The 25,506-nt window shown below is 38.9% G+C and overlaps 1 protein-coding gene and 1 pseudogene across 2 annotated transcripts; both read right to left on the bottom strand.

The window, feature by feature from the left end:
* Positions 1–248: 248 nt before the first annotated feature.
* LOC110041539 (uncharacterized) lies at positions 249–24,876 on the bottom strand. Its single transcript, XM_089294449.1, has 19 exons — positions 24,803–24,876; positions 22,166–22,543; positions 17,106–17,369; positions 14,720–14,959; positions 13,761–13,858; positions 12,514–12,572; positions 11,453–11,643; positions 10,519–10,638; positions 10,057–10,075; positions 9,406–9,448; positions 8,387–8,723; positions 7,000–7,110; positions 6,258–6,448; positions 5,656–5,778; positions 5,021–5,091; positions 3,573–3,613; positions 2,755–2,851; positions 2,203–2,302; positions 249–1,591 (listed from the first exon to the last, which is right to left on the bottom strand). Exons 1-19 carry the CDS (start codon positions 24,867–24,869, stop codon positions 1,526–1,528), a joined length of 2,616 nt encoding a protein of 871 aa, XP_089150575.1. The 5' UTR covers positions 24,870–24,876; the 3' UTR covers positions 249–1,525.
* Positions 19,897–22,120, bottom strand: LOC149109542 (uncharacterized; annotated as a pseudogene). The gene is made up of 2 exons (XR_016208639.1): positions 22,035–22,120; positions 19,897–20,606 (listed from the first exon to the last, which is right to left on the bottom strand). The product of XR_016208639.1 is annotated as an uncharacterized LOC149109542 (transcript).
* Positions 24,877–25,506: the final 630 nt, after the last annotated feature.

Below are 25,506 nucleotides of genomic sequence, written 5' to 3'. Positions count from 1 at the left end.
TCAATTTATAATTCAGTTTCCAGTTTCGCTTTTCCCGCATGGGGGAATGGAAATGGTAGAAGTGGGTTAAATAATAAACAGCCTTTGGTCCCAAAAGAGTCTAATTTTTAAGGACTACCTTAATTATACTAAGGAACAGGATTCAAACCAAAAAAACGTTTCTCAGGTTTTTTTTCTCTTCTTATGCAATAATCGAAATTTACTTGAAAACTAGGGACTGAAAAAAAAAAATGAAAAAAGAGAACACGTTTAGGATGGACAGTGAACCAGAAACTTTAATTAGCGTAAAAATTGACTCGGGGAAAAACTTCAAAAACACAACAATGAGACTTTCAGTTTAAATTAACATCTATTCAAAAGGCTTAGTATATTTAGTCTACTCAGCTAAACTACAGCAAAACATCTAGTACAAAGCTGAGTTTATATTTATGATTTATACCATGCCATAGGAAATAGTCAATCAGCAGAAAACAGGAAAGCCGTTGAATACTCAGCAAAGTTACGCTCGACCTTCCCGTTGCGCACTGCATTAATTGTGTTGCCACTGTATTTTCTGTGGCATGGAATTAAACTATTATGCAACACTTTCTCGTGGGATATATACCTCTTACTAACCGAGTCGGGCCATAAATCGAAAGGGATAAACGAGGATCTGTAACTTACAGTACGGACCGAGAAAACGAGGTTAGTAAGATATTATATCTCTACTGAGTGTCTGACGGGTTCGGGAACGACTTTTATTTACTCGGAACGGCTTCAAATAGAAAGTTTTAAACTTTTACTCGCTACAAAAAAATTAAGAACACTTGGCGACAAATCACGAGACATTTTGGCAACAACTCACTTCCTCCGCCTGTATACTAGTCGTGTCTTGAACAACAACACCATTTGCACAATAATGCTCACATTATGGCACTATCAGGGGTGATTGGCGTGTCTTCCTTATGAGTCTGCCAGGATATTTCTGTCTCGTTGATAAGGTAATGAACTTATAATTACGGAACTTATAAGTTAAAGAGCTTATAACTTAGAACTGAGAATTCATAATTACATTCAGGTTGTATCCCATCTAAGGGCACGTCGTTAGGTGAAATGGTTACAAGGGATCATTGACAAGGGATTCGAAATACCATTTAAATAAATTTGTAAGAACCTTACTTAGCCAGAGCAAAAATTTCTTCAACAACAGCCTATCGCCGGAGAAGTTCTGACAAAATATGCATTCTTTTTCTTGTATAAAAGTCAAGACCAAACAAATATATTTTTTTTTCGCGAGCTTAGCTTAGTGAAATAATTCCATCCAAGTTCATTTTTATAGTTCCACTGAGGAAATTTTGGATAAGTGCAAAAAACGGTTTCAAAAGCCTTAGACTATACTCCAACCTAATACATATCTTCTTCTAACATTCAAACTCCAAAGCCAAAATATATCATCACTGCACTAATTGTCACGAGTTATGGGAGAAACTATTAGGCTGTTTATACGCCTAGTCAGTACTGTCTCTTAAACTATTATTATTATCTCCTACACGACCAAATCTTCAACGTTTGCGTACAACTGCTTGTCATACATTTCCATGTTGATCAACCTCTGCGGAGAAAAAAATATGACAAGAGTAATCGGTCATTTGATACGTTTGTCCTTGTTACCTTAAGACACGTAATTTACGTGTATGGAAGGAAAGCCATCTGATTCCTTCTCATTTGCTAAGCTCTAGCCAATAACAACAGACGTGTCAGGCAATAAGGTTGAAAATCAAAACAGTCACTTGGCTTGCAAGGCGGTCTTGGAACTTTTGCCGTGCAAGTATCCAATAGGTTGTTTCGGTAATTGTTTATTATTTGCATCATGCATAATATAATCCAACTTGAATGAGAGGTACTTTTGGGCAATGTTGTTTTTACCCGAAATGCCTCGCATCCCCGTTGAATTTCTGCATATTCCAAAAAATAAAAATTATCCGTGAAAAGAACTATTAAAAGGTCTTACTACAAGTTCTGATCAATCCTTTCCCTTGATTTCTTGCGTGTGTTGTAATCCACTACACCGATGTGATTATTGTGGTTATGGTACGTTTTAACAGTTTTTGCAAATGACAGCCCTCTGGGCTGATTCACTATAACTCCTGATAAACATCCCTAGTGCTGTTTTATGACTGAAATTAATTTTGAAAATTGAAAATCAATCTGCCATTAGCTTACCTTGTGTTGGTTTTCCATTTGTTTGAGTTCATTCCTCAGTTCAGTAAATGTTGGTCTTTTATCCGGGTTTTCTTGCCAACATTTCGTCATTATTCCATATCTAAAATTGAATAAATTAAGAAGTCATGATGTTACATCCGTTAGGAGGCGTGGTGGCCCAATGGTGATTATTAGTGGTCTGTGTTTGAGCCGTGGCTACGGCCCTGAAGGTTTTTGGTATTGTTGAAATTTTGGACCAAGGAGAAAAACTTGTTGGGTGGATAAACTTAAATGGAATAGCATCTCTTTCAGGGGAACGGGAAAGAGGCAAAGAGTAAAGGGTGCGGGGGTAGGTGGTGCTGACGTTTTAGTTAGGCTACTTGGTGAACTAGATAATTCAGGATAATAATTTCTTGATACTGGTATTCATTTAGCATCTCATGTCATCTCTTCTCCTAGCCGGCAGGCGCCTAAAGACTAATTCTATTAAATGGTAGAACTCAAGCAACTACGGCAACTAGTTTCATGTTCAACAATAATGTTGACATAAAAGGTAAAAATAAGAGTGATTACAATTTTTCATCCACGTGTTGTGGCTTCGACATTCTGTGTCCTCGCTGTAGCCAGTGTACAATTTTTCTGCCATCCATCCGTGGATATGGTGAGCCACCTGGAAGAGTACATTTTATAGAAGACATCAAGACCACGATTCCTTCCAAAATAAACACAGTCTCAAAATTGTAACCATTTCTGCAGCAGTTTAGGTAAAATGGTTGGTATTAAAAAAAATCATTAAGTATCTTCTCCTAATGAGAGGCAATTCGAGGAAAACAAAACAAACATTAGAGACGAATATTGAAATCAGGATATAAAAAATTGTGAATGCTATTTGAGAGGAACAGACCAGTTAGCTATCTTACAAACCTGGTCGAAGAGTTGACCTCGGGTCTGTGGTAAAGAAACTCCAGCTAGGGTTAGACAGGAACTTGAACCCGGACGCTCTAGTTTCCAAGCGTAAAAGCCCAACAGAGCTACTCCACCAAACTGACTGTAACCTCCTTTATTACATATATTTCCGCGCCTTTCAACAACACGCGAACTTCAAACCCTAACTAACGATAGTGTTTTTGGCTCCCGTAAATCATAATTGCGACGACCACCAACGAACGTTGGAAAAAAAAAAAAACAAAAAAACAATATGGATCGAGATCTACCACTCACATCCCACAGATATGACGTTTGAAAATACTGAAGTTAGTTTCTGTGCCCCGAAAGGCCCGTTAAGATGATTATCGATAGCGAAGCACGTGAACGTTGATTGAGCAGATGTCGCGTGTTATGGAAAGGCGCAGTAAACAAACTACGAAGGTGCAAGCCGCTACCTAGCTTACCTATCGTGAAAATCTCGTAAAGAAGAACTCCATAACTCCACCTGTTAGACAAATAAGTGTTGAAATAATAGTTATGGCATGGTGAAAATAAACCTTGATACTTAAAAATAATAGCATTGGAAGTTCTTCGGACTGTGGATGCTATTTTACTACTGCCCTTTTAAGGGATTATGTTATAAATAGTAGTATAATTTTGCAGCTTATGAATATGTATGACAAGATTTGGAAGAACTTTCTCTTATCTCTTAGGCAAAAAATCCTTGTTTACATGTAAATAATAACAACAAACAATCCTTGGAGCACAAAACCTCTGACGAATTCAAAAATACCAGTCTGGCCACAGGAGAAATCGTTATCCAGTGGATAACTGCTGACAAAACAAACCACGCTATGCGCTGGATAGTGTTATCTACCTTTCAGACAACCCGAGACATGTCCAATCAGTTAACATTAATTGGTGCAGTATATCTTTCCTGTCTTATCATGGACGAGCAAGAGAAGTTGTCATTATAAAACAAGTAAAGTAATATGGTCATCCTGGAGTAAGCCGTTGTGTAAACAGCATTAGGGACTTTAAGATATGGCACGGCTAGGCTGTAGTACGGCGGCAGATAGTGAAGATCACTTCCGGTGACGTCATGACGCGCCTACCAGTACGGTTTTCCCGCCGTAGGATCGCTTTCTACTACGTGAAAGTGCCTGGTTTCACGTACTCTTCACTACGTGAGGATAAGCCTGCTGTTTACTTCACATTTTAACGCTTTTTTGACTGTTTGAACAGCCTAATTTGAAGATAAAGTTCGCAATCATAAAAATCAGTCCTAAGATCATTGTTTCCTTGTCATTTGTACAGAAAATATGAACGATTTTAACACCTATAGCGAGAGGATCAATTCAGTCATATTAGTATAGGGCCGAACAGCCGGTTATAAGAAAGCTTCGTGTGTTCTAATCTGAGCTGTAATTGTTGATTACTGTTCAAAATGTATTTTACTATAATCGAAAGTTTCGCATTTTCGGCCTTATCACGTAGTCGTTGTACCAACAACCTGTCCGTGTTGAAATCAAGCTTTTTTATATCAGAGTTTATATTTTGTTTTGTGGTTGGAATTACAGTCGGTTCTATCAAATTCTAAAAGGCAAATCTGAGTTCTGGGAGATGTAAGACGGATACAGGAGAAGGAAATCATTGTCATCAATCAAGCCTATTTCGTATGAAAGTAGAATAATCTCTGGTTTCCTTAAAAGTAGTCATTTTTGTAAAGACACGTCGAGGCTGTACATACCATTGCCGTACAGCAAAATCTTAATCATTTGAATTTGGAGGGTAAAACACCGTTGTCAGCCTAGTCCCTCACGGCCAAAGTAGCCGCAGTAGCTCCTCGCCGTAGCGTATCTTAAAGTCCCTATTTACATGTATAACGTTGAATCACGGTACATGCACTCACACATCGCTTTTTGCTGAATATGTCCCATAAAGCAGTGCTTCCATTGCAGTCCACTTGACAGGGAGACGCCCCTGGAAAAAGAGCAGAACTTTAATTTTTAGCAGGGAAAGCAGACGAGAAGGTCTGTACTGTGGTTTGATATATCAGTTAGTAGTTACGTAACCGATTAATCAGTAGCAACTATAAAGTTTCGCAAGTCCCTGGGATAGTCCCCGGATTAGTCTCTTAAAGAGTTTACACAAGGGAACTAGTTCCATGGATTGGTCCCTTGTACTGTTTGCATTAGGGGACTTATTGCACAGGGACATCGCATGGCAAACTATTTGAGAAAAAGGTATTATTCTTAACTCTGTCGCTTTTTAAAAGCGAAACCGGAATTGTTAAAATAAGTGTAGCAATGAAATATATCAGGCAAATAAATATTGTAAATTAACCGTCGTAGCAAGTTAATGAAGCTAACATTTCGAGCGTTACCCCTTCGTCAGAGCAAAGCGCAATTTGGAAAAGTAAATAAAAGCCTGATTTTTTGTTAAATTATTTTCACTCGGTCGCAGAGACTTGTCCCATGAATAGTTCACACGAAGGGTTTTAAAGAGACAAGTCTCTGGGACTTGTTCCTTCATCTTGTCTCTTGCCTTTGATTTTCGTTCGTAAATGTTGTCCTGTTGAACATCTCTAGCCATTCCAAAGTCTGTCACTTTACAAGTTTCTCTTTCACCAACCAACACATTACGAGCTGCCAGGTCTCGGTGGATAATCTGAAACAGAGGGTTATTAGTGACATTTGGAAGTACCGAACCCAGCAAAATGAATCAAATATGTTACATAACGTTTGCCAATTACTAGCGTACAAGCATTTCGACATTTAGCTCCAGGTATATGTATATTAAATCAACAGGCAGTACACAACAAAAAAAAAGTGATTTACAAGTTTTGGACGAACTGCCTTGTTTAATCCTTCTAACATCATATAATGATATTAAAAAAAAAAAAGAAAATAAATTATTATAAATTAAGAAAAAAGACAGGAGTCGATAGGAAATGGCCTGAGATTATGACAGTACAAAAATGGGTACAATGTAACGTTTTTTTTTTACAGCGGAGTCACAGTACAAGGTCACAACATGGCGCCGTGGAAACCGTTATAGTTAGAGGTTTCCATCAATAACGTGGCAATCCGCAATAAATCAATAAAGGCGCAACAATAAAAGGTTAAATAACTGAATACATTACGTACTCGTTTTGATGACAAATAAGACATTCCATCAGCGATTTGCCACGCAAATTTCATCAGCCGTTGTGATGTCAGACTTGTCTTTGGTTTGATATCCGGGTCTTTGTAATAAGTGTCATTCAGTCCACGGCTCTTTCTCAGGTATCCCAGCAAGTCTCCAAATGGAACATATTCTATCAGCACTAACAAAGGCTCTGAGATGAAAACGAGGTAAAAAAGAGACACTGCATGCTGATGTTAAACAAAGATGGGATCGTAATTGGACAAAAACAATCTTCATGATTTTCACTGGTAAACTGTAGTTGAGTTGAAGGATTATTCTATTTTGAAGTGACTGTAAGTCAATCAATCAATCAATCACTCCATCCATCCATCCATCTATCCATCAATCATTCATTCTTTTAAGCAAACAAGAAATCTTATCATAAAAATGTTCTTCCATGCAGTCGTGCGAAAAATTACCCAAAGAACACATTAACTACATTAACAAGAATAGATTAATTGCATTAACTAACGGCCTACCTAACTAAGACAGACCGCGTACAATAAAAACCTATGTAATAAAACGTACTTTAATTTATAGTGCACTAAAAATAATATTTCCCATTAAATGAGGTTTTAAACACAACGTATTCATAAATTCATCTGAGTTGGCTCAACAGCAAGAAGGGAAAGCCCATTGAATAGAGTCGAGTGATATTTCAAAACAAGACCGTTTCCTTGAGGGTTTTAGTTCAAAATTTACCAGATTCAGTGACGCATCCCAGTAGCTTGATGACATGAAGATGAGGCTTGAGCTGTTTCATTATTTCAAGTTCTGATAAGAAGTCTCTCTTGTCTGTCTCGGGCGCATTCTCTGCAACATAATCCCAAATTAGATTCTCAAAACACAGTAATTATGATTTATTTATTGATGAGTCGCAGCTACTAGCCTACCAATATCACCAAGCTTTCCGGAAAAAAAAACAACCCTCATTACGTTAACAATACTCGATTTGGAAAACAAAGTAGAAACCAACTGACACCAGCGTGAAATCAATGATATTGTGATATCACAACAACCATGTTGCTGTGACGGAATACTAGCATCAAATCATTAGCATAATTTCCTCGTGAAATAAGACTAAGTCCAACCCTGACTGTTTTTAAATCAAAGTTAAAAACTTGCTTTTTCAAATTTAGCTTAGCGTGTTTACAGAAAGCCGACCAACACTGGTCTACTCTTGCATTTTCAAAGCCAGGTAGACAAACGTCACAAAACCGGTTTATTGAGGACAATGTTACATCGCGCCTGTGCCCTGTCATCTACGACATAAGCCTTCAATGAGAAATATGCCAAGTTACGCGCTATATTCGCCCGACTTGATTATTCAATTGGCCTCAGATTCCACCATTAATATGTTTATATTGCAGCTAAGCCAAAAGAGAAAACCGTTGATGGCAACACGATCAGAATAGTCCTTCCCTTCAAAGATCAGATAGCCGCTAATGCAGTCCGTAGGCAATTACCTGATCTCAGCAATAAGATTGCCGTCACTTTACAGCCAATTTTGTGAGTACAATATTGGAGCAAGATCTTAAGGCGAAAGAAATTAAGCCGAGTATTGCAAGACGTATAAATATACATGTCATCTCTGTCATGTAGACTATGTTGGCTATACAGGCCCACACCTTCATGAACGCATTGCTGAACACAAGTATTCGGCTATCGGTAAAAACCTTTTAGATGTACACGGTGGCAAGAATCTTCTTAATGAGGGCCAATTTCACGTTCTTAAGAAGTGCCACCCTAACCCTTACGAAATACTATTCATCAAAGAACTGAGGCCTAGCCTTAACACTCAGAGTGACTCTATCAGTGCTAAACTCTTTGTTTAGCTTGTGGCATTTTTATATTATTATTATTATTATTATTATTATTATTATTATTATATTGTCGTAAGAAATTTTACAGTTGTAATTTTTTATAAGCCACTAATAAACATTATTTATTATTATTAAATTATTATTATTATTATTATTATCAAAATGCGTATTTAAAGTCTGCCTAGACTCCAGGCTAGAAATGGACGATTAGAAAGTCCGTAACATATTCTGCAATATTTCACCACTATTTTAAAAGCATTTCACACCTCTTAACTTTTTAATAGCCACTAGTGTCTTCCCAGGCCGTCCTCGAAGACTTATTGCTGTTCCCTTGGCAACCTGACCAAACGCACCTTTACCAATGATCTTTTCTAGAGTTACATGGTGTCTAGGAACCTCCCAGGAGCGCGTCGACGGATTAAGAGGTGCGTATTGGCTGCTTGATGTAGCGTTTGATGAAAAATTATTCTCTCTATCTTCTGATGCGTTTTCTAAGCGAGAAGCCTGATTCAATGACGTGTATTGGCTTTGAAGGGAATCTCCAGAATTTTGAATCCTGGCGGGATCTTCGTCCAGTCCAATGTTACCCATTTCCATTTGAGTCTAATGCGAGAGATATTGTTAACACAGAGTTGACGTTTAGAAATTACTTTTTCTGAAAGGGAGATGTAAGTTGATCTGACTTCACTACATAACTAATTCAGACCAGAAGGGTGACGAAAACCTTAGTGGCGCCTTCCAACTTTGAATGGCGCTTGTAACTTCAAAAGCGCTATAGCAATGACCTTCAAATTTGACGACTTACCTAAAATTTATCTAGAAAGAAAGAAGTATCCCATTTCATTGGTCAAGGATCTTGATGTTTCCAGGGCAACCGTATTTTCAGAGGTATTTTTTTCTGTCATTCTTAATTTCATTAACCTTCTTGATGTTCTAAGTTTTCTTTGTCGGTTTTTGACTGTCTGTAACAATATACCTTACGCACGATGGCTCAAAGATGGCGTCTGTTCAGATATGATAACGCTATTTCACGTCATATAACGTCATCTCTCTATGATATGGACTTCAAAGGAGATATGTTTGGACGTGCTACAAATCCTCCAAGTTCCATTGCCATAGTTATAATGCTCTAAGTATGAAAGGTTGATGGCCTCAACGTCTTACACCCCTCCCCCCTTCCTCGTCCCTCCCATCAAAGGGTTAATTACAGTCACGTAAAAGGCCAGTCATGTAATACTCTATATTAACTTCTTTGAAATGCATTTTTTGTGACGTAAAGACCTACATGTAGTTTGCCTCTTTCTTCATTAGATGCCGTTCCATTTATCCTAAAAAATAACCAACATACTAGTTTTCTCACAATGTATGAAGAAAATCCACATTCAAATACGTAGTATCCAGGGTGGCTCAGTTTGTCGTATATGGCACCTCAAAATACATGGTTATGAATTCGTCCCAGATCCCGACCCAAGGTCTTTAAGTGTCAGACCTAACATGTTTTGGACTAGACTAGCTTTAGCTTTTTAAAAACATAAAACGTTTTAAATAGCTTGTGAAATGGGAGGCTTCATTATTCCAAAAATACTAAGGACCTTTGAACGGACTTGGAGTTTTGTGCTTCTCCCCGTTAATGGGCTGCAAGTCTATCGCAAGGTTCCCTCCTAACATTTTATTCTTCAATACCCATTTCTAGTGCTTAGTGGAGAGAGGCACTGTGAGAGTAATGCGTCTTACCCAAGAACACAACACAATGACCCTGGCAGGGCTTGAACGCAGACCGCTTGACCTGGGTCCAGCACACTAAACACCAGGCCACCACGGCGTATTTCTCCATTGAAGTAGCACATTTCAAATAGCGAAATTATTAAGCGGAATCAGTGATAAGACCTAAGTAATGAAATAAACGAACACAAATGCGCTGCTTTAACAAGCTTACCTATCCCTCGTTGCAGTCTCTAAAAGGGGGAAAAAGGATTTGATTAACATTATAATCACGTTGGTAGGCGAAAGTATGGAAAAATGAATAAGACTTCTCATTACCCCGTCCTTTATGAAGTGACAAAAAAGAGCTTAACTGATGCCAGAGGTCTCTGAACATGGCATTATGGGCCACGTTGGGTGACAGTGTTGCAAGAAATGCTGATGAAGAATTTATAAGACGTAAAAATCTGATAAACAAGAAATAAAAGCACAAATCTTCCCATACCTGACATTAAAGCTTATTGTCTCAGTTGTCTGGTTCAGTTATAACTGTTTTACCAGCTACATCCTATTTACATCCAAAACCATAGTAGCTTGAAGTGGGAGGTTTAGCGGAAGGAGGTAACGATTTTTAAAAAAGGAAGTAGTCTGGAAGTCATTGTTAAGACGTATTCAGAATATTTAGAAAATTGCTCACCTTTCTTGTGAAGCCATAAAATGTAGACAACAAGAGCAATGATTATGACAACAAGGATACCGATCACAACTCCCAATACGATGCAGCTGCAAGCACAATCCCCGCACGCTTGAACTGTTACTATAATATGATAAAAAGAAAACTTCATCAGATCTCTTTCAAAGCAAACGTATTTTACGTGCTTGTGTTAAACATGGCAGATATGTCTCACTGTTTTTCTATCTGACTGGCTAGATGGCTGGCTGCCCGCACCTGCCTTTCCATTATTTTGTCCTTTTGTCCTTCAATCCTTCCCTGTGTTTGTCTGTCATTAGTTGTTTTAAGCCAGATTGACAACAGCAAGGTATAGCAGTGTATGACCCTTTGGTGCGACCTCGGTAAACACAAACGACTAACTATAGTGCTCTTAAATGTATTAATTTCTTGATGCTCGACATTTTAAACCGGTCTTAAATGTCAGTTTTTTCTAAGGTCATTAGATATCTTCAGAGTAAAAAATACATGAAGCTTATTTAGCGAGAGGCAAGAAACCGCATATAACCTAAGGGACTTTGAGAGTAAACCAACTGTTCTATTGTCGCGCACAAACTATTATAAAAATAGATTTAGCTATAGTGGCGCCTTTCTTTGGAACAGTCTTCCTTCTCGTATTGGGAAGCAGAGTCCCTGAGGCAGTTTAAACGCCTACTCAAAGGAGATGTATAGGGCACGGCGTTTTGCAAAACAGCTTTTTTGCTTAATTATTTTTATTACACCTGACATTAGAAATTAAATGTATTAGGTTGCTTTAAGCTGACGAATTTTCGCCGTTATTAAATAAAGATTATGTTTTGCTTGTTTGTTTGTTTGTTTGTTTGATGTCGTTTTTGAAGAATAAAATACAAGAGATCGACACGCAGCTACAAAATTTAAATGATATTTTATGGCAACATACTGTCAGATGAGCTGGCAGGTGTTGTGGTCATGGTGGATGTTATCCCAGTGTCTCGTGTGCCTGTAATGGCCGTCACACGAAGATCTCCAAACTTTCCATTCTTGACAGCATCTCGAAGTATAGAAAGAACCTCGGTTTCTCTTACAGTGGAACTGAACTCCAGGGCCAGATCAACAATTACACATCCACACCTTGGAAGAAAAAGGGAAAAGTTAAGTTCAAACTGAACTAATGACCAAAAAGAAGAGCAAATTCTTTCGCTTCGTAAATTTTCAGATTGTCAGATCTCACCCAAAACGAAGCCTTTAAACAAATATAGTGGACTTCTTTTTATTTCCGAGGGTAATCGTATGAATACAGGTGCAAAGGAGCCTCATGTGCAAATTTGAGAGAATTTTCAAATATCACGAGCAATGTAAATCTGCTCGAGCTTTCATATCATTACTCATTTATTACATGACTGGGAAAATCACGAAAGCGGGCGCGTTAATTTGTACTGCAGTACAAATTAAAAATTAACGATAAATTGGCCTGCTCTCAGCAAAGAAGTAATTTTTCCAGTTATAGAATAAGACCTTGAACATGTACAATCGTTAGAGCTCGTTTTCTGTTTGACGTCCCAATGGATAAGCAGATAAATTCGTAACCAGTTCGATTTTCGTCGTAGCTGACCTTAGCCAGTCACCACTGTGTCACCAGATGTGTAAGTAAGGTACTCCGTGACCTTTCGGAAGCTTCCGGAGCGAGGCCGAAAATATCTTGAGTTCCTAATAAAAATAACTGCTTTTACAGTTTTTAATTGGTTCCGTTTAATTGAATATCACATTTAAATCGAAAAAATGCGAGTTTACTAGCAGAAACATAGCGTTACGTAGCGTTACGAATGTCTACATCTCCACCCGCTGACTGTAGTAGTCATAACGAAGGACATTGCAGACTCCTTTCCCCACGCTCTGCGAAATGTGCTGAAAAAACGTCCGAAAGTTTTCTGCCAAAAAATAAAATAAAAGGTTACTTAAATTTTTAAAGATCAAGTAATCAATCTGAAACTGTTTGCATACCTGATACTTTTCAGTTGCACACTTTCATAACCCAGTTTACCAGCAAAGATCTTGTCCATCTGAAATAAACAATTTCAATAAACTATTGTTGATATTCATTTTATAAATTTATAAATGGGCTAATTCTATGGATATGTTCAATATAAATTACCAAAGAAAAATGATCAAATAACAAGTTCCGCTAAAAACTGCTAAAAGTGCTGCCAAGATAGATAATTTAATCTGTAATATAACTTGTCGTAACAAAGCACAACATCGACAACGTCGTTCCCTCGTTTCTTTAATTAACAGTGTCATGTTCCCTACTCAGTATTTCAACTATTCCTAAATTTGATTATGAACTCAATAGTGCGGTTCAGCCCAAAGATTACAACTAACCCGCGAACTTTACAAAACAACTAGAGCCAAACCTGTATTAGACGGACCCCTTATTAAGCGGACACCCACTATTAAGCGGACAGCAGCACAAGTCCCATTTTTTTCCCCCCCCACGTTTACTATGAAAAAAAAAAATGTCTGTATTCAACGGACACCCTTATTAAGCGGACGAGGAAACCTTAAACTTGACTTCTAGGGTCATTTCTTTTTTTTAACATGTATTAAACGAACACTGCTAAAAAGTTGCTTGTTTTTTTTTCCGCGTTTTAATAGATCGGTCATAAAAAAGAGTTGTCACAAAAATGCGACATTTTAACATTCGATTTTGTTTTTAGGGAGCTTGTATTTTACGGCTAATGGTTAATAATTTGGCCTCTTTCCCTCAACAGTTAAGAGGAATATTAGAGATTAATTACCGTTGATTTAAAAAGTTATACAAATTAATTTTCATCGTTAAAAACCTTAAAAATTTATTTTGCTTACTGTAAAACATAACACGACATAAGGTCTTTGTCGTAACCATTCCGGGATGACAAAAGGTATTATTATAAGAATTTTAAACTAACATAATTACTACTTTCAAAGCCTTATAACACTAAGGAATATTATTTGACCCCTTGAAGAAGAATTCTTAAATCTTGGGGATCCTGTTTTCAGCGGACACCCTGTATTAAGCGGACACTAGCAAGGGTCCCGAGGGGGTCCGCATAATATAGATTCTGCTTGCATAACTGCTGCCTAGCCTGTCTGCCAATTCACCTGCCCACTCACTATTTATTAACGGTCTCGAGCCTTGCTCAGTATTTCCTAAGGGTGACTGCGTAATAAGGTTTGGACATACATGTGTCTTACTTAAACAAATTAGTTACCGTTTTGCTGAGTTCCTCCCATAGTTGATTGTATTCCCCATCGTTACATTCTCCACCCGTGATAACCAAGGTCACGTTAATTACATCACTTGCTATGACTAACAAACAAAACAGTCAAGTCAATGCAAGCACGGGGCCGTAGCCAGTAACAGACAAATCTTAATTTGCCGAAGTTTTATTTTTCTTGAAAAATGGATAGTTTGCTCCCAAATCGTACAATGAATACAATCTTCAGCTTGGTTGTTTACTAAAGCCACGCCGCATATTGTAAACCTACCATAAATTTAAAACTTGATGGTTGTTGTGTATCATTAAAAAGGGAACTTACGCAAAACACGACGGCAACGGCAACGAGAACGTCACCAAGCAAAAGGTTTAATGAGCAGGACAATGGCTGTGCGCGTGCATTATAATTCTTGTTACATTTCTTTGCCGCCGTGTGCAAAACAGCAACGTGAAATAACCAAATTCTTCGTTGTCTGGAGAACGTGAACTACAACGGCTAATTTTTCGAATTTCTATTAGGAACTGAACGCATTCGTAGCATATTTAGCAGGGGCAAGTTTTAATACTGTCAGACAGTCTAGATAGTTCCAAATCAATGCGAAAATCGAAAGTAAAATAGAAATGCATTTTTTACTAGGCGTCGTCCTCGCCGTCACCGTCGTATATGTGTAAGGTCCCTATTGTGAGACCAAGAACGTCTACATCAACTATTGTAAGAGGCAAACATCCACTGCGCTAGCCAAGTACATGTAACAAAAAAAAAAGTTCAAAGAGAGCTAGTGGAGAGGACATGATGCGACTACTGATATAATGTAAAGGGTTACACTGTTATGCATAAAAGATTACATCTGTATGTGGTATACTTGCGCCTCATATTTTCATGAAAGCCAATGATCAATACAAATGCCGGAAAAGCCATTTGTCAACAAGTAATTGTTCTCTTGCTAACTTACAAAGAGTGGTATTTTTTGCATCACTGCCCAGGTAATTTTCCACTTTGCAGGTGAACGTGTAGACACTTTGGTCACTGGCTTGAAAATTTAGCACGCTTTGATGACACACACTTTGCTTTGGATCACATGGTGTCCGGATAAAACTAGGCTGGGGATTTCCTTCTGCTTGACAGTCAAGTGATACACTTTGTTGCGCTGCAACTTCATGTTCACTCACAAGTTTAACAATCTTGGCCGGATCTACAAGATTAATGAAAGAGGCTAAGAAAATGAAACTAAAAACTAGCTATAACTATGTTTACTGCTTTACCAGGATGCCAGTCTTCAATGAAACATAGCCTCTATTTGGCGCGAAAATATGCTCTTATATTTGGATATTATAGTTTCTGGGAAGCGGTCTTCTAAGAGCAAAGCTTAAGGAAAACTGCAGGCTTCGAGGAACAGTATATGTCCAATGGCAAATATCTGAGCATATTTGTTATGTCAAAAGGAGACTATTGTGTTTATTAACGTTCAAATATGTTTTGCAAACACCCGCGCGATCTCTTGAAGACTGGGGAATATCACTGGGATATTCCCCAGTTTTAGCCGAGGTATCTTCAACCACGTGACGCCCTCGGATTAGTAAATAAGGCAGTACAAGTGGCCAGACACGAAGGGTCATGTTGCAGAGACATGTTGCAGCGACATGTTGCAGCGACAAAAACGTGTGTAGTACACACTGAGGCGACATGTAGCAGGGACGTGTAGCGGGGACATGTGGCAGGGACATGTAGCGGGTACAGGTGGCAGGGACATAATCACAACATTTGCACACACATGAAAATGTTGCGGGAACATGTCCCAGGGATGTGCTGCAGCGACATGTCCCCTCGTGTGAACTGACTGACCGCGTGGTGCATGGCTCTGGTAATTCCCAGCATGCTTTGAGACACTGCATCATTGAAGTAAAATGGCGGCCATCAAAGTAGAATCGGTTGAGGATGATTCTCCATCCTATATGACAGCGGTCATATCTCTTGGAATAATAGCCAGACACGTATGCTGATTGCTCATTTCAAGGTTAATCCAATTCTATGGGACAAGCAACTAAAAGACAATGCTACCAGACAGAAAACTAAAAAGGCAATGGCACCTTTGTTTGCATGATTTGAGAAGGCACAACCACCAAGAAACCTAGCGGCGATCAAATCGAGGTGGCACAACTTAAGGAGTTCGGTATTAAGATACATGAAAAAAGCAAAAAGAATCATTCCAGTCAAAAGCAGCAGCACGAGTACCGCTACTGATGGCTGCCATCTTGTTTTTTCCTGTGCACGAGCGCAAAGAATTCTGGTCGTTGTCTCTGGTTGGCTCAACTTTTGATTCTGTATCAGGAACATGTTGCGTAACTGTACACACGAAGTTTCATGGCATCTTTGCAACCTTTTGTCCCCGCGACGTGTCCCATGGTGTTAAACAATCTGAACTTTGTGCGACATGTAGCAGGGAAAAAATATACCCCAAATTAGTGTTGCACATGAAAAAAAGTATCAGTTTACACGAGGGGACATGTCGCTGCAACATGTCCCTGGGACATGTTCCCGCAACATTTTCATGTGTGTGCATATGTTGTGATTTTGTCCCTGCTACATGTCCCCGCTACACGTCCCTGCTACATGTCGCCTCAGTGTGTACTGCACTCGTTTTTGTCGCTGCAACGTGTCTCCGCAACGTGTCCCAGCAACATGACCCCTCTGTCTGACCACCTTAAGAACCTCGTAAAGAAACCTATAAAATTTCACTGTCAGTACACGTCAAGTGTATATGTCAGTAGCGACTTTTCCAAAGTAACGACGGTCGAAAGGTTGTGACCGAAAAATTATTCGTTTTGTTTTGTTTTTGTTTTTTGTTTTTTGTTTTTTATTATTATTATTAAACAAAAAGAATATAGGTTGTATCCAGAGAACCCATCAAGTATTCACAATTATGAACAAAATCGTTGAGATATTTTCGTTGATTTATGCTATTTTTCCATCCCTACCATTAAATGCTGCTTGTGGTCAAATGTCAAAACTACAATATATTGCGAGTCCTTAGAAACAGAATTGGAAGATTGCAGGGGGATTTTTTTCATAGGATGTTTTAGCCCAGGGACCTCTTACACGTACATGTAAAGTTTGTAAGCTAGGTTTTCGCAAAAAGGTTTTATCCAAAATTTTACAGAAGCCCAATTGAGCGATTCTTGATTCTACGAATGCAAGACGCAGATAAATCAGTTACATTAAATATAGACTGTGAACTGTGTTTAGTTGATTGTTAATAGACCAGGGTGCACTCTTTATGTTCGTAACAAATGTTTTGGATACGTAAAATACTTACATGTATGGATACGTAAAATACTTACATGTAACATTCATTTTAAAAACTTGGCTAACAGTTTCATATTCATTCTTAGCTGTACAACGGTATGTTCCAGAAGCAGCTCGGTTGATGTTTGGAAAATTCCAAGTTGGACCCTGGTGTAATACTTCACCATTACTACCATCCTCCAGGACTCTGTTCCAGGTGATGTTTGGTGTTGGTTTACCAGTTGCTTCGCAAACCAAAGTCCTGTTTGATCCTTCAAGCACAGTCTGGTCACGGCTGACATTAATTAGCTTGACAGGAACTGAAAAAAGAGATACAATGACAGTAACGCATCCCTGACACTCAAACAGGTGGTGTGGCTTTGCCAGTTGTTTTACAGAACAACTCTAGTTTTGAGTTTTCACGAGAAATCTGATCACAAAGTGGACTGGAAATAAGGGGTGTCCGCCCTTCCTAAACATAGAAATAGAACATAAGTCTGAAGTCAGAACAAATGCGAATGCAGGCGAAGCAGCAACGGATGCAGAAGTGCTAAGAAAAGTGGTGGGTGGGGGGAATTCTTCATCTAACCAGGACGGAGGACGTGCCTTCTGGTCTTGCCCTTAGATCCAGCATTCACCACGAAAGTGTTTACGCCTAAATAAGATCTCTTAGTACTAGTGGATCAATCACGACAGGTCTCTGGCCAGGAACTTAGGTTTCGAGCAGCAATTTTGTTGTGGTGATACCTGCTACCTAAATATTAAAAGTTTACACGTGGCGGGAAGCGTAACTGAACAAAGACTTGAACAGAGCTTTTCGAACTCGTGATCACTAACAATTCATCAAGTTTAAACATGGGGAATCATGGCCGTGATGGTGTTTGGATGTCTGATTTATTTTTCTACGATTTTATTTCTCCGTTTTCTCCTTGGTGTTAGTATCGACTGAGAAGATAAATCAAATACTCAAGAGAGTGTTTGATCACATTACCAAACACCTCAAAGTTCGCCAAAAATACCCCGCTACGCGTCGTATTTTTAACTCTCTCCTCAGTGATTGGAAATTTGGTCAAACACGATATTTCGTGTTTGATATATTACTAACAGGATTGTTCTCACACTGGATCAAGTCTCTTTTTTAAGTGGTACATATCACTGACTTCTTTCTTTCTAGCAACGGTTTATGGAACGGAACATTAAACTTTAACGAAGAAACGGTCAAATTATTAAACGAAATCGTTCGTGTATTACTGAAATGTTTGAAAATCTAACGAAACTTACAACTTTTTCTGTCACGAAAACATCACCATAATCGTGTGAATTTACTGTCTACCCCTTGGGTAAATTAAAGCAATTGGTCTTTGACTGCCCATGAACCCCTCTCTTTGAGTTTATTTCTAGTGAGAGCTCAGCTGATTGAATTCGCAGCAAGGGAAAGGGTTGCTCACGTCTTTCAATTAATAAATCCAAAGAGTTAAAGAGAAAGGTTAAGGAGGACGTTAGCGAGACTGAGATGGAATAGTTACTGGCCTAATTTCTGCTTGCTTATTGATGTTATGCGTTCTAATGGCTACTCCATAAAAAAACTTCTTTTTAGCAGTTAAGGACTATCAAAATTTTTCAGGAATATAAGCATAAATTCAAGGAATTCTTCATATGGTAGGTATGTAGGTAGATAGGAAGGTAGGTAGGTAGGTAGGTAGGTAGGTAGGTAGGTAGTTAGGTTGGGCAAATTCTGCGTACGAGCCAAGTGGCCTATCATGCCGGAGCTTATCCCGGTTTCTGTAGGATGAAGCGATGAAGCGATGAAGCGATGAAGCGATGAAGCGAATATAAAAAAAAATTCACCGTGCCGTTTTTGAATTATAAGCCCCTAAAGCTGTAACTAAGGTTGTTTTAAGGAAGTCACACTGTTGCTATGGTAATCTATCGTGTAACGAAAATGATAAGAACTTGTTAACCAGTGATTGGGCAGTTTTTTAATACCATGATTGTAGCATCAAGTGATAAAGAATGGTTATACCGACCCATCAAAATCTAAGTGCTGGACTGGTTTCCACTCGTCAGGAAATATGCCATCGCATAACGGGCCTGAAATAATATCAGCACACTCACGAATCAACTTAGCAGAGATGTTGTCTAGCCCTGTTAGTAGCTTTAGTTTTAGATAATCTATTTAGAATGGTAAGGATAACACTGGTAGTAGTTGCTCGTAAACAGAATTTGTTGTAATTTTCAGGAGTATTGTTTAAATAGGTAGACTCTTCGTCCGAAGTAAAAGGTATTTCGCGGGCTAGTCTGGGCCCTATCGTTGAAAAATGTTCGTTAAAGGCGTTAGAAATCTCGTTAGAGTTACGGATAGAGATGTCATTTACTTTCACTTCCTTTACTATCTGGTTGTTTTGATGACGAAACATGAGATTAGTAATAGTTTTCCAAGTCCTTGGAGCGTTTCCTTCGGATTGAGTGAAACTAATGTGATAATAGGCTGCCTTATGCTGTGTTTTCACAAGAGAGGTTTACTACGGTTACTGCTTACCATGGTTTCGTAACTAAACCGCAGTTATCAGAGAAGCTGTTTACACGGAACTAATTAACTAAAGTAGGCCGCAAAGCTGAAACTATTGGAAGATTAGTAAAGTGTATTATCGTGCTGCAATTTTGAACAGAAACTATCGGAGGAATAATGAAGTGTTTTATCGTTTGTCTCACGACGTAGTCACTTGAGATGTAGATCGCGACGTTTCGACTGCTTACTGCTAGTCTTCTTCAGGCGTTAAGGTCGACTGATTGCACGGTATCATTTATATCACAAAGGTCGGCTGTGATTGGTACATTTCGATTCACCTATTGTTCCATTGTTCTAGTGAGTAGCTGTTCCCTCAGCGGTCCGCTGTTGTACCGTTCTCCTGTTGTTGTGTATTTTGATCGTGGGCATCCATGCTTCAGGATTTCTATTCCACTATCCCTGTTGATGTTGTTAGGGTGAAGTCTTATGTGAATAGCTTCTTTGATCCTGCGTGTGTACCAGTGAGGATCTCAATCAATAAACTTGACCTCATTCCAGATAGGATAGTGGCCGGTGTCGTGGGCGTGTTCAGAAACGGCGGAGGTCTGGGTACCGGCGAGTTGTATATCCCTGTCGTGTTCTTTGATCCTCTCCTGCATGGATCTCCCTGTTTCCCCAATGTAGACTTTGCCGCACTCATAGGGAATCCTGTAGAGAACGCCATCCTGTTTAGCCGGGTTGACGGCGTCCTTTGGTTGCACTAAGTGTCACCGAAGTGTCGTGTCGGACTTAAAGACGGTGCGAATGCCTTGTTGTTCTAGGCAGCAGCGGAGAGACTCCGAAACTCCTTCGACATAAGGTAAAACGACGGTGGATTTAAATTCCGCTGCATCCATACACATTCTCACCCTTGCATACATTTTTCTCTTTTTTACCCACTGATCACGAGATTTTTCATCAGCGGAGTGGGAACCCACATTCCTGGGATTCCATATATCAACACCAAAGGAAGCCACGAAGGTTACAAGTGATACTACTGACTAATATACTTAAGGTTACCGTATACCTTCAGGGGTGTCTCACGTCCAAGCGATGTAGCGCGTCCGGTTTAAGCTGTAGATACCTAAACCCCTATATCAAATTAAAGCTTATAGAGCTGGCTATCAAACCGTACCAAAAATATTGAAATAAAATGAAGTGCCGATTTTTTCACGGCCACTAAATGCGAGCGTCCTAATCACCTTTTGGAAGCTACAAGTCAAAGCGAATTTTGTTTTTCGCCAATTTATTTTTCCCTCGGTTTCAGGACAAAAAGCGCTAAAAAAGCGTGTCTGCGTTTTGCCACATTCAATTGCAGTAAAAAGTTACAGAACATTTTCAAAATAGGATTTAAAAAATGTGAAGTGATCGTACAAAAATTGCTCTCGGAGAAAAAATATTTCGAAATAAACAATTCACAGACACGTTTTTGTTTTTTATATGTTAATCTAGCTACTGTCCAAATTTGAGGGGAATCAAACAAATCCCCTTTGAGTTGTAACTCTTTAAAGTGTCTGCTTCAAGCGAAAAAATTTATTCGAGAAAACAGCGCTAAGAAAAATCTCTTGCTTCGCAAACAAACTCCGCCCACAAACGCCTTCAACTGGTTTCTCAGATCACTGAGCCAATCAGCGCTTGGAAAATTTACTACCATTAACTCGCGGTGAAATTTACGCGTGAATCTCGAAAAAACCCTTGTGTTTCGCGATGCGCTCAAGGCGGAGAGATAATTTTTCTGTAGCTCGGTTTTTCTTGACGCTGGTCTGGCAAAATGGGGAAGACGTAAAAGGATACGAACGCTAGAGTGGCTGGGCGACGAGAACAAACTGAACAAAAGAAAGCGCGGCGGAGCAAATGTGCATGGATAATATTCCAATGGATCTCAATGAGTTGGGCGATTCATCGGTATCGGACTCCGGCTCAACAAAAGAGTCAATGTAAACCTCGCTGTTATAGCTGTCGAGTTCCCAAATTTTTACAGAATCTTTCTCTACTCTTGACTCGATCTTTTTGCCCGCTTGATACGATAGCTATAGCTTCATCCGCGAGGCCAACTTTCGCTTCTTCACTCATTGATGTGTTTTCATTCGTTCTTCGCTTTTTCGAACTGGTAAACAGAGTTTTCCGTGGTCCATGTTTACTTATAACTTAATAGAATTACATCTGATATGAAAAATGCTTGGATCTGAGTAGCCAGCCAATTCGTGGTATCCATATATTCCCGCGAAAGTAGTCTCGGTTGATTGCGTACACGTTATAGGGCTGTCAATCAAGAGGGAACTTTTACTTCCGGCCGTGGCGTAAAACCTCCATTTCTCCGCCAATATTGAGTTTTCTTCAATTTTGTTTTCAGAAATTAGAGATTACTTTTCGACCATTCCTTTGAACCAAAAATCCAAATTTGAAGAAAATTGCCGATCTGAAGGTATACTGTAACCTTAATACAAAACGTGGTGTATTCTTAGCTGACTCATATATTCACATGACATTGTTCAAAACTGTTTGGAGCTTGCACTGAAAAGTAAATTCTTCTTCATAGATTAGTGCAATAAACATTACAATGCTCACCTGTTACAATGACTCGTATTCTGTAACTCCATGTGTTTGAATCTGTTGTAAGCTTGCATTGGTAAACTGCTTCTTCTCTTATAGTGACTTTGTTTATTATCAAGGTGGCCTGTTCACTTCTATTGATATCAAAACGTGTTCGGTAATCATTTTTGTTAAACACACCACCAGATATCGTTCCAATATCATCGAACCAGCCGTCATTCAGTGTTATAGAAAATGTGATAAACAGCAGATTTGAGCCCGCTGACAGAGTGTAACTCCATCTCAGAGGAACCTGAGTACTTCCATTTAACACTGGCTCATCAACTGTTCTGATGTCAGCTGGATCCGTCTGAGTCCACAGAGTAGGAGGTGCTGTCCATGTTACTGAAGTCGCTAAAAAAAATAAATATTACTCAGAAATTTATTTTGTCTCCTGGATTTTCTAAACTACGTTTTAAAAGCTAGGCTCACAAATGACACGCTCGATTATTCCCCGGGAAAACTGTCAGGACATTAGTATGCGCATCCTTTACAACTTCTGCGGCCAACTTTTATGCGCCTAGTTTTCTCAACTATCGAATAATTTTCAAAAGACAACAACACGACATTTTATTTAGGGTTTAGGGTGAGCTCAGGCGGTGTTGGACACGGTTCACGTGACAGTATTTGACCAATCATATCTGAAATGGCTCTAAACTGCCTCCAGGAACATAGACACACACACACACACACACACAAAAACGCAATACAAACTTAAGGTAGGCCACGTTTATTTAAATTACACGTAGCATTTAGAGCAATTTTCGAAGCATTCTCATACATTTTCTTATAAACGGCTTAAATTGTAACGCAATCGCCAACAGCATAATGTCACGTATTAATCGTATTCAACGTCTGGGCCGCCTATGGTCACGCCTTTTCAGGGGTATTCTCGTGATGCGTCATTAGCTGATTTTATTTACCGTGAAACTTGAATTTACGAAATTATTCTTCGCGATCCGTGACCTGAAGGTTTTGCGTGATCAGTGAAAAACTTGAATTACTAACCGATAATTGTGATTTTACTACTCTTTTCTACGTGATTATGAGACGCGAGTCTTCCGAATGGTTAGAGTCGTCTATCGAGAGTGACTTAGGTATACGATTTGCAATATGGAGCCTTGACTTAGCCTTTCACGATTTTGATTTCTTCAAACACTCTCTGTAGTGCAAGAACAGGTTATTTAAAAAAATGTCTTACTTTCAGGGAGGAAATATGCACGAAAAAAAAAAACGCGTTTTTTTTTTTCGCGCTCTTCTTCTCGCCCACAACTCGCGCTTCGCGCTTGCCTCGCTTTCGCCTCTGTTCGCCTAAAATACGCAAACAATTACGCCTGTTCTGCAGGCTAGGGTAAAACAGAAGGAAAGCGATGAGCAACAAAACAAAAAGAAACTGAGGAGCAATTGCCGAAGCGTGATTACAAGGACGCACTCTTGACGGACATGAAATCTAAAATTCAAAGTATATGATACAGCATCTCTGGATTAAGCCGTTTGCCGCGAAAGGTAGCTGAGGAGTCCATGGCTTTTGGGTATCAGTGACTCCTGGAAAGTTTATTAACTTTTCTTAAAAATCTCTTTTTCCCAATACCTTGCGCTCGTTTTAATATTTTATTGTCATTTTTTTTTTTTTTTGAAATTGTTACCTTAAACAATGAACTTTAATTTGGACACTACAAGAGAGTTGCTGATATACAGAAATCAATACTGAACAATGTAGTACTTGTGAGTACAATTAATCAAAGTATAATTAAGCTTAGGAATGAATTAATGAACAAAAAAATTAAATCAACGAGCAAACGAAAATGAGAACGCACGAATAATTACAAAATTATGAAAACCAACAGCCATGTTTTGTGTTCTGAGAACTTCGTAGAATCCTTGCCATGCTCTCCATCAGACTTATTACTTTAATTTACTCGCTACTCCTAGAAAGGGTTTTAAGTTCTGTAAGAACAACTGAAAGAACAAATTTCCGAAACAGAATGTTCAGAGAAATAAAAAGTTAATATTATTCTTTTTTTATTATTATTAAGCACAGCGTGACATACATGTATCGTGGCAAGAAATGTTACATTTCCGAAGAACTCAAACTTTATTAGCCAACTAACTGTTCTTGCGTAACGCTTCAGCACGAACGCCTTCTTGGAGCGGAAACGAAAATACCTTTACAGTCAAACGAGAAACAAATTAACACAGGGTCTCTCTTATCAACATAATCTGGTGCTACTTGAATTGATCTACCAACCGAAAGCGGAAAACATCGACAAAAGTAATATATGCACGATACTGAAAGACACGCTTCTGCGCTGATGCCTTGATGATGAATTTCAAAATAACAGTAGTAGCAGCTTTAACGATAAAACTGTGCCGTCTTCATCTTAATTTAAAGTCTAAGATTGTTGAATGCTAAGCTGGAGCTACGAAAACATAAACTTGCAATATGTACTTGATTGCGAGTTAACTAAGACAAGTTATATTTCAACTACCGCCAGCATATTTACTATTCCTTAAGTTTAAACTTTAAAGGAATCTGTTTCCAGGAAATCTATAGACTGGTGGAGTCTAAAGATTATAATCCAAACTCAACAGAGGTAGTAACACCTCTCTTACCTGTAAGAGGAATGAAAATAAGAGCAACTGCCAGGAACCAGACATTAGTTACAGTAACTTCCGCCATGATTCATTCGTCCGATAATTTCTTTACAAACTGTGCCGGAAGTTGTTAAAACAATAATCCCTGACTCGTTCCCAGTTGTCTTCATACAGGAGAGATGCAGCGCAGGAAGAGATGGGTACCGATAAAGGGAGCGCAAGGTGAGATGGGCAGGGAGAAAACGAAGAAGGAAGACGACTGGGAAATCCTGTGTCGCAAAGTTGTTCCACGAGTCGAAAAGTTGTGCGAGACCGTTTCAGCAACGATTTCCGCCATAAATTGATTTGCTGTGTTTGACTTGTTATTCGGATGTTTTTCTTTTATCTGTTTGGCAACGGCTAGTGTTTTATCGTGATTTGGGATTTCATCCAAGATGGCGTCCAGTGGAGGTGACGATTCCACTTGTGAAGATGTGAACTTGAAAGGGCTCAACGAGTCCATCCACTAACTTAGTATTCATGGTCAGTTATGAAATGGCAAGAAGTGAATTTTGGTGTACATAAAGATTAAAATACAGTTCTCTCAAAGCAGACATTGAATCAAGATTGTATTAGGTTTTCGCAGAAGGTTCATTTTTCTCAGATGATGATGCTGATCGTAATATAACCAGAACAAGAACTCCAGTCAAACCACGAAGAATACTTGCCAGTCAGTTCGATCA

The sequence above is a fragment of the Orbicella faveolata genome, unplaced genomic scaffold, assembly GCF_042242905.1.
Source record: "Orbicella faveolata isolate gen_17 unplaced genomic scaffold, um_ofav_v1 contig_25, whole genome shotgun sequence".
In the NCBI taxonomy this organism is placed as follows: Eukaryota; Metazoa; Cnidaria; class Anthozoa; order Scleractinia; family Merulinidae; genus Orbicella; species Orbicella faveolata.
This window is presented reverse-complemented; position numbering and strand designations above follow the sequence as displayed.